We start from the raw sequence: 17,464 nt of genomic DNA, 5'->3' as shown, positions 1-17,464 counted from the left end.
TTGTGTGTTTTTGGTGATTTTGGGGAATTTGGGATGTGTTTTGTATTAAGTGTCGCACTGCTGTGGGCTGGGGGAGACAGCATTTCTTTTCTTTTGTGTGCGCAAGTACATGAAATTGTTCCTGATTGCTGATATGATGTGATGTTGTGTGATATTGTCCCGTATGATGTGAGAGTCTGTGATTTGGTGTCATATATTGTGTGATATAATGTGATATGACACGACTGGGTGTTTTGACGTATCACTCCATCTAGGAGGGCGAGGTGGTGGGCAGCAGTATCCTCCAGCTGGTGGTGACGGACAGAGACACGCCCAGAAACGGTCCTCCGTTCTCCTTCCATATCGTCAGCGGTAACGAGGATCGACGCTTCCATGTCGACCAGGGAGGCCTGCTCTCCCTTTCTGCTTCGCTCCGCAAAAAAACCAAAGCCCACCATCAGCTGAAGATCCAGGTCAGATTTTACTGGGGAGGGAGAGGCAGCCTGACTTACTGATTAGATTTTCTGTATTTCCATATTTCACCTAGGATGGCTGTTTACTATATTAATATATACTATACTACACCATGATATAGTAAGCCATACTATATAGTAAACCATACTATACTATATTATACTATACTATATAGAGCTGTGACTGCAGTGGCAGTTGCAGAGCTGTAACTTGCTCACTCCTTCACCCCAACTCTATTCATCATAAAGTACTGAGAAGACCACTTCAATTCCTAGAAAATGGAATTAATGTTCACTTTAAGCACTTCTGAGTTATAACTGACGTGTTTTAATGTTCTCCTTTTTTCTTTTTTTCCACCTTTGGTACACTTAAAATAAATGTTAAAAACGAAGTTAATGCAATTAAAAGTTAATATTCTACTATACAAAAGTTGTCACATGGACTTTAAGGACAGTTTGATGTAAATCAACTTTCCGTGTATAATCACATAAAAAAGAAATATAGGTCTTTACTTTTCATGGTCATTCATAAACTCACTGTCATTTGTTTCTTTTCTCACTGTTTATAAAATGTGCTTCACAAATAAAAGTTATGATTATCATTCATCACGTTTACGGCTAGCAGAGGAGACTATAGCTTAGTGCTCAGTATTGGAGCCAGTGTTCGGTGCTGATGGTTATCTGTTCTGTGTCACTCAGGTGACGGACAGCGGTCATCCCCCTCTCTCCTCCATCTGTGTGGTCAATATCAATGTCACCGAGCAAAGCAGGTACCCTCCATCTGTGGTGCCCTTAGAGGTCTTCATCACCACCGCCGGCGGCCTGTTTGCCAACCGTGTCATCGGCAAGCTCCATGCCTCTGACCAGGACCTCCAGGATGTGCTGGCCTACCGGCTGGTCTCAGAAGTCCCTGCAGGGGGACGGTTCTCTGTGGACCTGGCCGATGGAAAGATCTGGGCAGACGAATCCCTGGATGAGGGCTCCTACTCGCTCAATGTCAGCGTGACAGACGGCAAATTCAATGTTTGGACCGGGGTCAAAGTTCACGTGTGGGCAGCCAACCAGAGGGTGCTGGACTCGGGTATGACACTGCAGCTGGCCGGCCTGTTGCCAGAGGAGTTTCTGGGGGATCACTGGCGAGGCCTCCAGCGGAGCCTGGGACTCGCCCTCGGCCTGCCCAGACAGGAACTAAACTTGGCCAGCCTGCAGCAGCTACGCGACTCCAAGGTCCTGGAGGTCCTGCTGGTACGGCGACCAAACGACGGCGTTGTTCACTCTCTCCCCACAACCAGACTTGCAGGTGATCCATCCAGGTTCATATGTTATGGAAGGAATCTTTTCATTTGCGCCACAGCTGGGGTTCTTTGGTGCAGAGACACGGACAAAGATTTATGAAAAGGAAGATGCTAAAAACTTCAAGGATAAGACATCTAGAAAGTTGTGTTGGTCTAAGAGCAGAACTGCAGCTCCTTGTGCGGTTTTCAGAAGTATCTTCATTTAGCGGGCTGCCACAGTTTAATCTGTCCAGAGCCAATTACGTTGACTCCATACAGACGAGACAGTACCCCGCTCCAGCAGATAGATAGAGAGAATATAAATGACTCATTAAGACCCGTACATTTAATGAATTAAAATTGTATAAAATTAGGATGATTTGAGTAGGGGTGAGTAACACAGTCCTCTTACATTCACCTCCTTCCGCTTCCACTGCACTACCGTCAGGTTTGAACAAATTAATCTATCATGGCGTCCGGGTAGCGTAGCGGTCTATTCTGTTGCCTACCAACACGGGGATCGCCGGTTCGAATCCCCGTGTTACCTCCGGCTTGGTCGGGCGTCCCTACAGACACAATTGGCCATGTCTGCAGGTGGGAAGCTGGATGTGGGTATGTGTCCTGTCGCTGCACTAGCGCCTCCTCTGGTCGGTCGGGGCACCTGTTCGGGGGACTGGGGGGAATAGCATGATCCTCCCATGCACTACGTCCCCCTGGTGAAACTCCTCACTGTCAGGTGAAAAGAAGCGGCTGGTGACTCCACATGTATGGGAGGAGGCATGTGGTAGTCTGCAGCCCTCCCCGGATCGGCAGAGGGGGTGGAGCAGCGACCGGGACGGCTAGGAAGAGTGGGGTAATTGGCAAGATACAATTGGGAGAAAAAAGGAGGGGGGGTTAATCTATCGTTTTAACACTATCAATCCCGAAAGTTGTTTACATCGGTCATGGGTACGATGGACTGAGTTACACAGACTTCACATCAGCCCCCCCCCGTGACACCGTACGGATGATGATCATTTTTAGATGCGGGATATAAACTGTGTGACTGATGTTGTTGCAGGTATTTTATCTGACATGGAGGACTCCCTGGGCCTGAGTATCCTGAAGGTGAACCATAACGGCTGTGTCGGCGCTGACTGCCCCCCACGGGGCTGCAGGAACGCTGTGCGGCTGTCTGGAGAGAGGCTGAGCCAGCACGCCACTGCGCGGACTGCCTTCATCACCCCACCGCACAGCTGGGAGAGCGTTTGTCCCTGTAATGGTAGGCCTGTGTGTGTGTGTGTGTGTGTGTGTGTGTGTGTGTCAGAACATTTCCATTGTCCATCTTCTTTTTTTTTTGTGGGTTTTCCCCCCCTTTTTTCTCCCCAATCATAGCCGGACAATTACCCCACTCTTCCGAGCCGTCCCGGTCGCTGCTCCACCCCCTCTGCTGATCCGGGGAGGGCTGCAGACTACCACATGCCTCCTCCGATACATGTGGAGTCAACAGCCGCTTCTTTTCAGCAGATAGTGAGGAATTTCACCAGGGGGACGTAGCGCGTTATTCCCTCCAGTCCCCCCCCCCCCCCCCCGGACAGGCACCCTGACCGACCAGAGGAGTCACTCGTGCAGCAACCAGCACACATACCCACATCCAGCTTCCCACCCGCAGACACGGCCAATTGTGTCTGTAGGGATGCCTGACCAAGCCGGAGGTAACACGGGGATTCAAACCAGCGATCCCCGTGTTGGTAGGCAACAAAATAGACCACCACGCTACCCGGACCTATGTCATTTTACTCTTCTAGTGTTATCTGTTGTATGTTGCACCAAAGCTGCTCTCTGTTGCGATTCATGAAGGTTTGGATGTCACAGGAAGTAGAGGCGATCGCTGACTGACGGATTACAGTCTCGGTTATTATTTTGGTTCAGTAGAGGAGGGACAGCACGATGACTTAGGATGATTCTCTCCAACATCTTCATCCCCTGGACATGAATGTAAAACCTTCTCTGCAAGCCCAAATTTGCTGGTATTCCTGGAAGTGACTGAGTCGCTTCACAACCCGCTGAACAAACTAACTGCAGCTGACAGGCAACAGTCTGCTGCCTCTTTCCTTGTCGGAGCATCTGAAGACCGATGTGGCGGCATTCCTATGAGGATTAGACCTGAGAGAAGTCAGCCAGGGCACCCATCCATTATCTCCCTGAGTCGTCTTCTCTCTCCTCACCTGGCAACTAACACATTCAGGAGATGGTCTCCAACTTATCTGCTGTGTTTTGACTGAACTGGGAACCTCTCTGGTCTTAACAGGCTGCTAGCTTTGATAAAGAGGAAGTGTGCTGTGTCAGATGTCAGGATGTGGAGATATGGAAGACAACCTGTCTGTGATGACAAACTCGGCTCTGCTCCAAGGCACCTCAGCAGCAGTTCATACATGATGGTCCACCACTACCTCTGTTAGACTGGAACCACTGTCTTTTTTTTTTAGGGGGGGGCGTTCCCCTGTTTCTCCCCAATTGTATCTGCCCAATTACCCCACTCTTCCAAGCCATCCTGGTGGCTGCTCCACCACCTCTGCCAATCCGGGGAGGGCTGTAGTCTATCATATGCCTCCTCTGATACATGTGGTGTCTCCAGCCGCTTCTTTAGAACCGGCGATTACTGTGTTGGTAGGCAATGGCATCAACCACCATGCCACCGGGATTCCCACCCGGATTCCCAGCCTAGAACCAATTCTGTTAGTAGAAGGGCAAAGTAGAACATAACTTTAAAATAGAATAGGAGTCCATCCGAGAAGGCAGATCGACTACTATTGCAATATACCTGTGAGTGTGAGTGAATGTTGTGTGTTTCTGTATCTGTGTGTATATCTGTACGTTGTGGTGTGATTATCTGCATGTTTCAGGGTCATGTACTCGCTGTGAAGACAAATTTCAGGAATCAGGAACAATGTATTGTCATTTCTCTCATGTACTTGTACACAAAAGAAATGACATTTTGTAATTTCCTGTGGGACAATAAAGGCTATCTATCTATCTATCTATCTATCTATCTATCTATCTATCTATCTATCTATCTATCTATCTATCTATCTATCTATCTATCTATCTATCTATCTATCTATCTATCTATCTATCTATCTGTCTGTCTGTCTGTCTGTCCATCCATTCTTATTGTTGGGTCATCTTTGAAAACAATCTTGTGGCCTCAGATCCTTAGACCAGGTTGCAGACTAGGTTTTAGCTGATGTATACCAGCCATCATGCAGTGAGGCTAATAGCAGTTGTTAGATGCTACCAGGGACATTCTGATCTGACATCTCACTTTTGAGGCGGGAAGGGCGTCCACTGAAATGCTTAAATGGTGTACGTGTGTGTATGTACAAGTGTGAGCATGAAACAGTGTTCCTACCTCAAACCTCATTAGAGATCCTTTGTGTTTACATCAGAGACGGCAGTGCGGTTCGATGGTAAAGGCTACCTGAGGTACCTTCACCAGATGGATGAAGACAGCCACAGCTTCAGACTGGTGCTGATGTTCAAGACCTTCCAGGAGCAGGGCCTCATCATGGCCGCCAACGGCACCGACTGGGGAGCATTACAGGTATGATCTGTGGCTGTTCTCTGTTAATTGTTCTGTTGTATTCGCTTTATCCCCCTAGATTGTCATTCTGCTGTTTCTCTTCTTTTGATTTTGTGTAACCCTCCTTTAACTCCCTGAAGATTCCTTTACAAATATTATTATTAGTAGTAGGAGTAGTAGGAGTAGTAGTATGGTGATCTAACCCTCTGATTTGTAAAAAGAAATAGATTTAGGATCTAATATTCATCCTCTAAGAATGCAAGAAAGATTATTTTTACCCTTACATACATGTTCTACTCTCACTTACATACATTTTCTACTGTCACTTACATACATGTTCTACTCTCACATACATGTTCTACTGTCACTTACATACATTTTCTACTGTCACTTACATACATGTTCTACTCTCACATACATGTTCTACTGTCACTTACATACATTTTCTACTGTCACTTACATACATGTTCTACTGTCACTTATTTTCCCAACACATCAGTGGTGTGTTAGTTGTTCCTGTCAAAAGTTGGTAGCCACATCCACCAGTCAAAAGTAATGCAACTCTTTTTTTTTTTTTTGGGATTTTTCTCCCCAATTGTACTTGGCCAATTACCCCACTCTTCCAAGCTGTCCTGGTCGCTGCTCCACCCACTTTGCTGATCCGGGGAGGGCTGCAGACTACCACATGCCTCCTCCAATACATGTGGAGTCACCAGCCGCTTCTTATCACCTGACAGTGAGGAGTTTCACCAGGAGGATGTAGCACATGGGAGGATCACGCTATTCCCCCCAGTTCCCCCTCCCCCCTGAACAAGCGCCCCGACTGACCAGAGGAGGCGCTAGTGCAGCGACCAGGACACACACCCACATCCGGCTTCCCACCTGCAGACACAGTCAATTGTGTCTGTAGGAATGCCCGACCAAGCCGGGGGTAACACGGGAGTTCGATCCGGTGATGCCCGTGTTGGTAGGCAACAGAATAGACCGCTACGCTACCCGGATGCCCAGTAATGCAACTCTTCTTGTAATCAACTCCACCAATAAGATGTAATGTAACATCAAGTCTGCAGTCACATTAGAGGTAATATATACACACGACTCAATCCACAAAATTAAACAAACACAACTGGTTGTAAGAACTGAAGTCTCACTATGTCACAAACAGCCTGGTAAGGTAATTATTCCAGTTATAACGTATCTTTCCAGCAGGACATTACGTTACATTGTTACGTTTTGCTTAATACAGACTATTCATAATTTGGTTTTAAGACTAGTCGGTAATAGAAGCTTGGTCTAAAACGCTGTGTCCTCATTTTACTGTTATCTGTGTTTACTGTCCTCCTTCACATCTGATCCCAGAGCGATGTTCGACTCTGTTGTGGATCTGGGTCAGTACTGTCAGGACTGTCGGTGTTGCACATCACAGCTGACACGTTGACATTTGGTGAAGGAAACTAAAAGGAGTGTGATTGTGATCATTGTCAGGCAGATTCATGAAGAATGTCAGAGGATTGATGAAGGATTCTCTCTTCTGCTCACCCAGTGAAACCAGCAACTGCCATACTGTTCACTCTTCAGTGAAATCAGCAACCACCGTACTGGTCACTTGTCAGTGAAACCAGTGCCAGGGAAACCGGTGCTGAAGTGTCCTTGGGGAAGAGAGTGAATCTTTATCTTTGTCCACTTCCGCTTAGTTTTAATCCGTCCTTGCAGAGGTGGAGGAAGAGCCATTTGGTTAGAATCATTATTGCTGGGGTGGGTGGCGTTGCAGTCTATTCCGTTGCCTACCAACACGGGGATCGCCGGTTCGAATCCCCTTGTTACCTGCGGCTTGGTCGGGCATCCCAAAAGACACAATTGGCCGTGTCTGCAGGTGGGAAGCCGGATGTGGGTATGTGTCCTGGTCGCTGCACTAGCACCTCCTCTGGTCGGTGGGGGCACTTGTTCAGGGGGGGAGGGGGAATTGGGGGGGAATAGCGGGATCCTCCCACACACTACGTCCCCCTTGTGAAACTCCTCACTGTCAGATGAAAATTAGCGGCTGGTGACTCCACATGTATCGGAGGAGGCTTGTTGTAGTCTGCAGCCCTCCCTGGATCGGCAGAGGGGGTGGAGCAGTAACTGGGGCGGCTCGGAAGAGTGGGGTAATTGGCCGGATATAATTGGGGAGAAAAATGGGGGGGGTCATTAGATGATCTCAGAAACCAGGAATCTTCACTGATTCACAAATAGAATCCGATTGTGGTTCTAATTCAGATTTTTCAAATCAGAGTCATGCTGCAGCTGAGTAGAGAGCTGATCTTTCCTCATAAAATCGATTTGATTTATAGTTATAAACACACCTGACAAGAGGCCATGTAACTTTGTTTTTAAGATATTGGCCTCGTTCATCAATGGTTCATACAAATTAGTTCTTACACACCCATGGAATTTTTTTAGCTCAAGATTGTCTGACAGTCAGAAGCAAAGCCTAATGGTTATTTGTAATTCTATTTCTAGCAAACGAGCCATCACCCAGGCTTTCAAAGACATCACTGTCAGCCAACTGGTGTCTAAATTCAGGGGTTACCCAGGTTCTACACTGACCACTTCCGGTGCAGGAAGATGGCGGTGTGAATTCACTTTTACAGCGACCTCATTCAGTACCGTCCATGTAGTGTCCTTTTCCACTTCTGCGTTTAAGTTTTGTCTTCGTTTGATGGCTGGGAGAGCTGGCGCTGGGTCATCTGGGTGAGCTTGGTCTGCTGGGTCTTGTGAGCCCAGGGGCCATGGCCCTGCCTGGAGCTGTGACTGAGGAGGTAACACCGAGGGCGGTCTGACAATAAGCGGGGCATGCTGAGCTGGCTGCTGGTCCATGCGGACTGGTGGTTCTGCTGGCACCAGGAGCAGTCTGGCGGCGGCCTCGCCTGGTGTTGACTGGTGTTTTTGGTGTCGTTGTGTGGAGTACGGGAAGGTGTGTCAAGGGTGTCTGGCTGGGAGAGCTGGCGTTGGGTCTGCTGGGGCAGCCTGGTCTGCTGCATTCTGTGGGCTCAGGGATCATGGCCCCTGCCTGGAGCTGCGCCCGAGGAGGAAGCACCGAGGGCGGTCTGACAGGACACAGAAGCGAGGCAGGCTAAGCTAACTGCTAGCCCATGCAGACCAGCAGTTCTGGCAGTCATCCTGACTGGCGTTCATTCTCCTGGACAGTGATTTTTTTTTTAGTTTAGTTTTGGATATACTATGTGTTAGTTAGTATGTGTGTTCTTGAAGTTCTTGTAGTTTTTGGATATGTGTTTTTGTCTTTGTGTTGTACCACTGTGGACTGGTTCAAGGAAATGACCAAGTGTTCCTGATTCCTGACCTCTGAGACAAACTTGGGCACTAAAGAATTCCATGGGTGTGTAAGAAAACTTCATAAGTACAAACGATTGCTGAATGAATGTCAGGAGGCCTCCACGTCTTCCACACTGGCCAGAGAAGTTCATAGAGAAGTTCTAGGAGGAGAATGTTAGTGCTGAACTTGTTGAATTATTTCACTGGAAATCGCGTGAAAATAATCTCAGTCAAAATCTGCATCTTCACCAGCACACTGATGGATGTTTAGATTATCGCGTCCCCATGTCCTCATGTTTCATTCCTCAGCTCCGTGTGACAGCATGGCACATGGGTTTAACTCTGCTAAGTAGCCAAAAGACTTCAGAGACGGTGCTAATCCTCCCCTTTACTCTAACATTCCTGGACAGATTAAGAAGCCAGCCACACCAGTATGTTTTCATGTCGTTCATCTCTTTTCTAGTGCAATCGGTTCATCAATACCCTGTCGACTCTAGTTTGGACAAGCACTGGCTCAGCGCACGCCACATGCATGCCCTTTCCATGACATGAAAAGCTGCTGTCTTGCAAATTTATCAACATGCCCTTTTGGAATCATCATGGGAACAGAGGAATCCTCCCCCCACGCCCGTACTCAAGTCTACTGCACCACATTAAAGGGCCAAGTTTAAACAGAATAATCAATCAATTTATTCTTTGAGAGACATGAATAATTCTCCAAACACATGAAAAAAAAGAGGGCGTGATGTGGACTTGAAATGCAGTACGACACCTCCCCTTGTGGATTATCCTGGTTTATGTGACACCCCGGCAAAATATTCAGTCAATTTTTTTTTTTTTTTTTTTTTTTTGCTTGCAAACATCAAAAGAGACACTCAGTTTTTCCAGGTTCCCTCTCTTGTGTTTTACATATTGTCTTCCACATGCAAGAATGAGCCTTGGCCGGTTTTATTGTAAAATGGAATAGTTAAAACGTGCCGCTCTCAAAAGACCCTCTATGTTTTATTTTTTTTCTTTTGCCATGGCTTGAAAAGAGACCTGCTCAAGCTACAACACGTATCTCTCCCCTTGAGACGCAGGAAACTCACCAGCCTGCCGTCTTCACGATCAGCGAGCTCTGCAAAGAGACAGTTGTAAAAGTGACGGAAACAGAAAAGTAAATGTCCTGGCAACGGGAGCCGGTGACATGTCTCACTACCCAGAACCTTCGGCACACTTAATTTTTAAATGTATTTATCCAGGGTAGGTTTGGTGAGCACACATGGTCTTTTTCAGCAGCGCCATGCTCCAGATATTAGCCTCAGATACTCTGAGAAAAAAATTCTGTACATGAATTGCCAACTACAATGCAGGTTCACAGTCTCTTGATGAGGTCAACTTTGACATTTCCTGGTTGAAAGGAGCAGCACATTTCACTTGCAGGTGGTCTGTGTAGTAGTCCACCTGCATGTGAAATGTGCTTTTCCTTTTATTAGCAGACGCTCTCAACCAGTGCCTGGTTCAGAATCACACTTCACAGGTCGCCGTGGTGTTTTGCAGTACAGCGCGTGAAGTCTTCATTCTTCACACCAGCCAACCAACAGGTCCAGTTCACTTCACCTGCAGCTTTTGTCTCGAGAGAGCCACCCTATGATTACTGCCTGTTACTGACAGTTACGCTTTTGTTGGTGTTAACGTGTGTGTGTGTGTGTGTGTGTGGGTGTGGGTGCGGGTGTGGGTGTGTGTTTGCATATGTACGCATGTGTTCACATGTGCAGAAATTCCACAATCCTCGGATGTCTACAAGTTTCATTTCAGCACAATGACAGCCTTCAGTGACCACATCCGGCCCGCCTCCTTCCTGCTCATTATATATATATATATATATATATATATATATATTCCCCCCCTTTCTCCCCAATTGTACTTGGCCAATTACCCCAATCTTTCTAGCCGTCCCAGTCACTGCTCCCCTCTGCTGATCCAGGCAGGGCTGCAGACTACCGCATGCCTCCTCCGATACATGTGGAGTCACCAGCCGCTAATTTTCACCTGACAGTGAGGAGCTACACCAGGGGGACGTAGCGTGTTGGAGGATCACGCTATTCCCCCCAGTTCCCCCTCCCCCCCGAGCATGCACCCCGAATGACCAGAGGAGGCGCTAGTGCAGCGACCAGGACACATACCCACATTCGGCTTCCGACCCTCAGACACGGTCAACTGTGTCTTTTGTGATGCCCGACCAAGCCGGAGGTAACACGGGGATTCAATTCAGCGATCCCCGTGTTGGTAGGCAACAGAATATACCGCTACGCTACCTGGATGCCCTTCCTGCTCATAATTTGTCCACAGAAAGACTTTCCTTGTCAGTCTCTCTGAACTGAATAACCCCTGTCATTTTTAGAAAACATTCCAGTGATGAGGCGTCAGGCAGCCTCATCTGCACACGGTACAGGGGCAAAAATAAACAAATTCATCCTTCAACCAAAAACAGTGCAAAAAAACAGAAGAGTTTAGCATCCAATCAAAGAGTGAGCGAGCCACACAGGGTAATATCAATAATGCATCATGGCCCACGGTGCCGGACAGGCTAATACTGAGCACTTTGCAGTATATACACTCCAACTGCACTTTTAATGGGGGGCATACAAGGAAGCTTCTGTTTGATAAAGAAAACATGCAGAAAGATAAAAGGGTGTGTTGGGTTTTGAGGGAGCGCTGAGTGTGCAGGAGTGTAAAGGAGATTGGTTTTGATGTTGAAATTCAGTTCTCACGCTGACCTCATACGGCGGGAACACATGCAGGCATCAGGAGGGGAATCACCAGTAAAAGTGAATTCATTTACACTGCAGAGTCACGAGACAGGCTGGAAAAAGAACAGCTGGAAGGTCTGACACACAGCAGCCATCCCTGTACATGTTTGGCCTTCTACTGTAGAAGCAATTCCTCTGCTCTCATCAAGTTAGCATTGGTGCCACTTCCTGGCGTAAAAAAAATCTAATTTTATCTCAATTATGTTGTCCACTGATGGTCAATGGACAGACTAACACCATTAGTTTGGGGTCAATGAACGGTTTTAGTCTGTTCTGTTCAGTAAGAGTAATGGATTGGATCGGTACTCAGTATTGGCCAATACTTAAAAGATTTGTTCTCAGAATCAATATCAGCACTGAAAAAGTCCTGGTGGCATAACGGTCTATTCTGTTGCCTACCAACGTGGGGATCAGCAGTTCGAATCCCCGTGTTATCTCCGGCTTGGTCGGGTGTCCCTACAGACACAATTGGCCGTGTCTGCGGGTGGGAAGCCGGATGTGGGTATGTGTCCCGGTCGCTACACTAGCGCCTCCTCTGGTCGGTCGGGGCGCCTGTTCAGGGGGGAGGGGGAACTAGGGGAATAGCGTGATCCTCCCACGCGCTATGTCCCCCTGGCAAAACCCCTCACTGTCAGGTGAAAAGAAGCGGCTGGCGATGCCACATGTATGGGAGGAGGCATGTGGTAGTCTGCAGCCCTCCCCGGATCGGCAGAGGGGGCGGAGCAGAGATCAGGATGGCTCGCAAGAGTGGGATAATTGGATGGGTACAATTGGGGTGGGGGGAGGGGGGATTCCCCCCCCCCAAAAAAAGAAAAGAAAACGAGCTATCGGTACATCTCCAATAAAAGTTTGTTGTTATTGAGAAAAACGTTGCTGACGATACCCAGCTCTTCCTGTCATGCCCACCAGATGACCTCACAGTCTCGGCACATGCCTTACTGATCTCTCTGCATGGGTGAAAGAACGCCACCTTTAGCTTAACCTATCAAAGACTGAGCTGCTTGTCATCCCAGTCAGTCCATCCTTACAACAACAGATCAATATCCAGCTCGGGTCAACCCAGCTCATGCCCATAAAATCTGCCCGAAACCTGGGTGTCATGACTGGTGACCAACTAACCTTTAAGGTTCATGTGGCCTCGATTGCTCAGTCATGTCGATTTGCCCTGTACAACTTCAGGAAAATTAGACCCTACCTGTCTGAGCATGCAGCACAACTCCTGGTACAGGCTCTGTACTGCAACTCCTTACTGGCAGGTCTCCCTGTATGTACTTTCAAACCTCTGCAAATGATTAAGAACACGGCGGCGCGTCTGGTCTTCAACCAACCCAGAACAGCACATGTCAGTACCCGGGAGCCAGTGGAAGGACCACTGGCTCCCAGGTACTGCCCACATCAAATTCAAAACCTTGATGCTTGCTTTCAAAAACAGCAACTAAAACGGCTCCCGCCTACCTGAACTCCCTCATTCAGGTCTACACTCAGTCCTGCTCACTACGCTGTGCCAATGAAAGGCTCCTGGCACATCCACCACCACGGGGCCTGAGTCACGAGCCGACTCTTCTGTAGTTCCCCAGTGGTGGAACGAGTTACCACACTCCAATTGATCCGCTGAGTCCCTCTCCATCTTTGAGAAGAAGCTAAAATACCAGCTCTTTGTCCAACACCCCCACACCTGATGGTATTAATAGAAATACAAAAAAATAAAAGATAAAAACTCTTCTATGCATTGCCTTTGTGCACTGCCTGTTGATGCCTATGTCCTATCGGACTTGAACCTAGTTTTTTGGCGCTTACATTGTCGCCTCCTGACTAGATCCTTACTCGTGTTGTATTAACTCGTCGCTTTGGAAAAAATTGTCTGCTAAGTGAAATTGTAACATTGTCAGTTGACTGGAGTATTTTTAACTTGAAGATACACTATGGAAATAACCATTGGCGACTGGTGCTAAAAAAATATTTTTGGGGGGGTGCAATGTACCTTGGCGCAGCACACCTGACAGCTGCTTTAATGTCCACACAGTCACAGAGTTATTCAGAAGGACCATGTAGCCCAGAGATTTTATCAGGGTTGGTAGACGGTGGATGATTGACAGTCAAGATGAGGCGTGGTGGTGGGTGTGAACATGATTGACAGCCACGAGAATTGTCCAATCACATTAGATCCAAAAACATTAAACAACACCAATTCACTGCTAATAAAAGTGGGGGTGTCTGGGGTGCACAGAACTGCGCCCCCTGGAAAATCTGAAGAAACCAATCAGACAGCAGCCTCAGGTCACCTGCTCGCCACAAGTTTGAGGGCTTACATAAGGTATGGTTTGGCCGGCGCCCCTCACCCAGGAAGTATATGTATTCAGACAGGAAGTATATGTATTCAGACAGGAAGTATATGTATTCAGACAGGAAGTATATGTATTCAGACAGAAACCAACTAAATACCATTTGAACCAATATTTAATGCTGCTGACAGACGCTCACAGACTAGCAACACTTTTATTTCATCATTATTTGCATTATACAACTACATTATATTTATCATGTTTAATTGGATTTTCATCCCTTGACATTTGAAGGGGGCGGCACCCCAGCGCCTTGTACTGGCCAGCCGCCACTGGAAATAACCATGACAATAGCAATAATAATGAATTATTAAAGACAGAATTAATACAAAAGTGACTTTTTAATGCAAAATATTAAATGAGACAAAAATATTTTGAGAAACAGAAATCAAAGACATGTCTGACAAATGAAATGGAATTACCAACATGCATGATGAATTCTTCTATATCTACATCTTCTTCTACATCTGACTCCACCCTCTCTTCCCACAGCTGACCAATGGGGAGCTGCAGTTCAGCTACAGTTGTGGCTCCGCCCCCCTCATGTCACTCCTGGTGACAGCTGACCCCGTGTCAGATGGACGCTGGCACCACATCCTGTTGGAGGTCAGTGCGAGTGTCCTGAGACTGACTCTGGATCAGCGACGCTCAGCTTCAGTGGATCTGACCCGGCCCTGCCACATGATGAGATCCCATGGTGCTTTGCTCTTCGCCACAGCCGCTCCAGGCTCCGTCGGAGACTCCAGGCATTTGCACAATTTTGTTGGCTGCCTGGAGGGCCTTGAGTTGAACAAGGAGCGAATCAGATTGGGTGACGCAGGGGAGTGGGTGGGGCCAGGAGGCAGGAGGGTGTTCGGGGTGTACCAGTGTTGTGGAGGACCAGGAGGGTGTGACTCCAACCCCTGTCAGAATGGAGGCACCTGTGAGGAGAATGTGAATGGAGGTGAGTGCAGCAGGATTCCTTCAGATCTACTCAGAAAACAAAGAGAATCACTACTTAAAGTCTGTTGTTTATCTGACTGTATGAAATGGAGTTATTATAATTCACACATGAATGAGCTGTAGATGTAAAATAGTCATTTTGTGTCTTTCTCAACCAAAGGTAATTGAAAATGTGAACCTGTTTTACTCCAATCGTTACAACCATTAGCGATGTAAACAAACCTTGAACAGCATCGGAAAACATTACAAACTCACATTTAGTTGTTACTTAGTGTTAGTCCTTGTATGAAGAGACCTGTCAGTCAACCTGGGAATGACAGCAGCTTCCAGTCCTCTGGTTTGTATTTTGGTAGCGGGGCGACCCTTTGGTTCACATCTGAGTTGAGGATTGTAGCTTCAGAGCTACTTGCGTGCCCTACTGGAAGTTATTCTTTACGGGGTAAATACATTCTCTCTGGGCATGACAGCATATTTAAAGTTTTTGGAGTTTAATTTGTCGTGTATTATTGTGTTTGCATGATAGGACACCTCCCAGTTTGACTCCTCTCATTACTTACCGTAGCAGCTGATAGGCATGTCACCATGTTTTTTTCCCTTTTTTTTTTGGACCCCCCCCTTCTTTTTTTTTCTCCCCAATTGTATCCGGCCAATTACTCCACTCTTCCTAGCCAATAACATCAATAACATCAAAAACAATGTGCATTACAACAATACCATCTGGGAACAAAAGCAAAAAGGAAATGTTATACACATAGTGCATCTGTATACCTAAGCCTAGTATACAGCACACCAACCCATATGAATACTATCACACTAAAAACCCTATTCAAGTTTCTTTAACTTGAATAGGGATTTTATTGTGACAGTATTCATGAGTTGGTGTGAGGTTCAGGAGGGTGTGGTGTAGTCTGCTCTCTCTGGGGTGGTGGATAAGAAACTCAACAGTCCAGATGATACACATATCTACACACTGGACCAACCATGGAAAAACCAACCTGTTCATAAAAGCCTGTTAATGATGTTTCTCTTACTTGGGTTTGGAAAAAAAAAAACTAAAAAAACCAGCAAGCAGTATATGGGAGCATAGAGCTGGTCAGTATATGGGGGGCATAGAGCTGGTCAGTATATGGGAGCATAGAGCTGGTCAGTATATGGGAGCATAGAGCTGGTCAGTATATGGGAGCATAGAGCTGGTCAGTATAGGGGAGCATAGAGATGGTCAGTATATGGGAGCATAGAGCTGGTCAGTATATAGGAGCATAGAGCTGGTCAGTATAAGGGAGCATAGAGCTGGTCAGTATATGGGGGGCATAGAGCTGGTCAGTATATGGGGGCATAGAGCTGGTCAGTATATGGGGGCATAGAGCGGGTCAGTATATGGGGGCATAGAGCGGGTCAGTATATGGGGAGCATAGAGCTGGTCAGTATATGGGAGCATAGAGCTGGTCAGTATATGGGGGGCATAGAGCTGGTCAGTATATGGGAGCATAGAGCTGGTCAGTATATGGGAGCATAGAGCTGGTCAGTATATGGGAGCATAGAGCTGGTCAGTATATGGGAGCATAGAGCTGGTCAGTATATGGGAGCATAGAGCTGGTCAGTATATGGGAGCATAGAGCTGGTCAGTATATGGGGGGCATAGAGCTGGTCAGTATATGGGAGCATAGAGCTGGTCAGTATATGGGAGCATAGAGCTGGTCAGTATATGGGAGCATAGAGCTGGTCAGTATATGGGAGCATAGAGCTAGTCAGTATATGGGAGCATAGAGCTGGTCAGTATAGGGGAGCATAGAGATGGTCAGTATATGGGAGCATAGAGCTGGTCAGTATATAGGAGCATAGAGCTGGTCAGTATATGGGAGCATAGAGCTGGTCAGTATATGGGGGGCATAGAGCTGGTCAGTATAGGGGGGCATAGAGCTGGTCAGTATATGGGGGCATAGAGCGGGTCAGTATATGGGAGCATAGAGCTGGTCAGTATCTGGGGAGCATAGAGCTGGTCAGTATATGGGAGCATAGAGCTGGTCAGTATATGGGGGCATAGAGCTGGTCAGTATATGGGAGCATAGAGCTGGTCAGTATATGGGAGCATAGAGCTGGTCAGTATATGGGAGCATAGAGATGGTCAGTATATGGGAGCATAGAGCTGGTCAGTATATGGGAGCATAGAGCTGGTCAGTACTATATGGGGGCATAGAGCTGGTTAGCATGCAGGTGTTACCTCCAGGTGTCTCTGAGGGTATCATTTACCCACGCTTAAACATCAGTCAGTTGATCGTACAGCGGTTTATTCCTTTATATAAATGTACATCAGAGAGGACTAGTGCTGTGAGGTGATGAAATGAAAGGCTTTGGTCTGTAGCAGCCTGTCAGCTGGGTCTGGTCAGTAGGTGGATATAGTCTGTAGTAGATGCTGATATGAGACTAGGGGCTCTAGGTAGTATTAACACAGATGACAGTTTCGTTGGGCACAAGGTGGCTTTTCTCTCGCCTGTGTGCATTTGCTGATTTGCGGGGGTGTCAGTCAAAATCAGATGGTGCAGGGCTAGTTTGGTGTCAAATAAAACCAGTTATTATGCCGGCTTCGCCACCTAGTCAGAACACGTCTTGCCGCAGGTGCAAGGCGTTGTCTGGTAGTTTCTGGGCTTCCCACCCGCAGACACGGCCAGTTGTGTGTAGGGACGCCCAACCAAGCCAGAGGTAACACAGGGATTCGAACCGGCAATCTCCATGTTGGTAGGCAACGGAATAGACCGCCACGCTACCCGGGGAGAGGCTTTTCTGCCTT

General features: G+C 47.3%; 1 protein-coding gene across 1 annotated transcript in view; it reads left to right on the top strand.

Moving 5' to 3' along the window:
* Positions 1-17,464, top strand: part of fat2 (FAT atypical cadherin 2) — a 132,424-nt gene that overhangs the window by 101,318 nt on the left and 13,642 nt on the right. The window contains exons 19-23 of the mRNA XM_056275045.1: positions 255-452; positions 1,152-1,752; positions 2,787-2,987; positions 5,155-5,309; positions 14,227-14,677. Of these exons, the coding sequence (XP_056131020.1) occupies positions 255-452; positions 1,152-1,752; positions 2,787-2,987; positions 5,155-5,309; positions 14,227-14,677 (1,606 nt within the window). The remainder of the gene's footprint in view (positions 1-254; positions 453-1,151; positions 1,753-2,786; positions 2,988-5,154; positions 5,310-14,226; positions 14,678-17,464) is intronic.

Source organism: Lampris incognitus, chromosome 1 (assembly GCF_029633865.1).
Source record: "Lampris incognitus isolate fLamInc1 chromosome 1, fLamInc1.hap2, whole genome shotgun sequence".
Classification (NCBI taxonomy): domain Eukaryota; kingdom Metazoa; phylum Chordata; class Actinopteri; order Lampriformes; family Lampridae; genus Lampris; species Lampris incognitus.
Note: the sequence above shows the minus strand (reverse complement) of the source record. Positions and strands in the feature narration are given on the sequence as shown.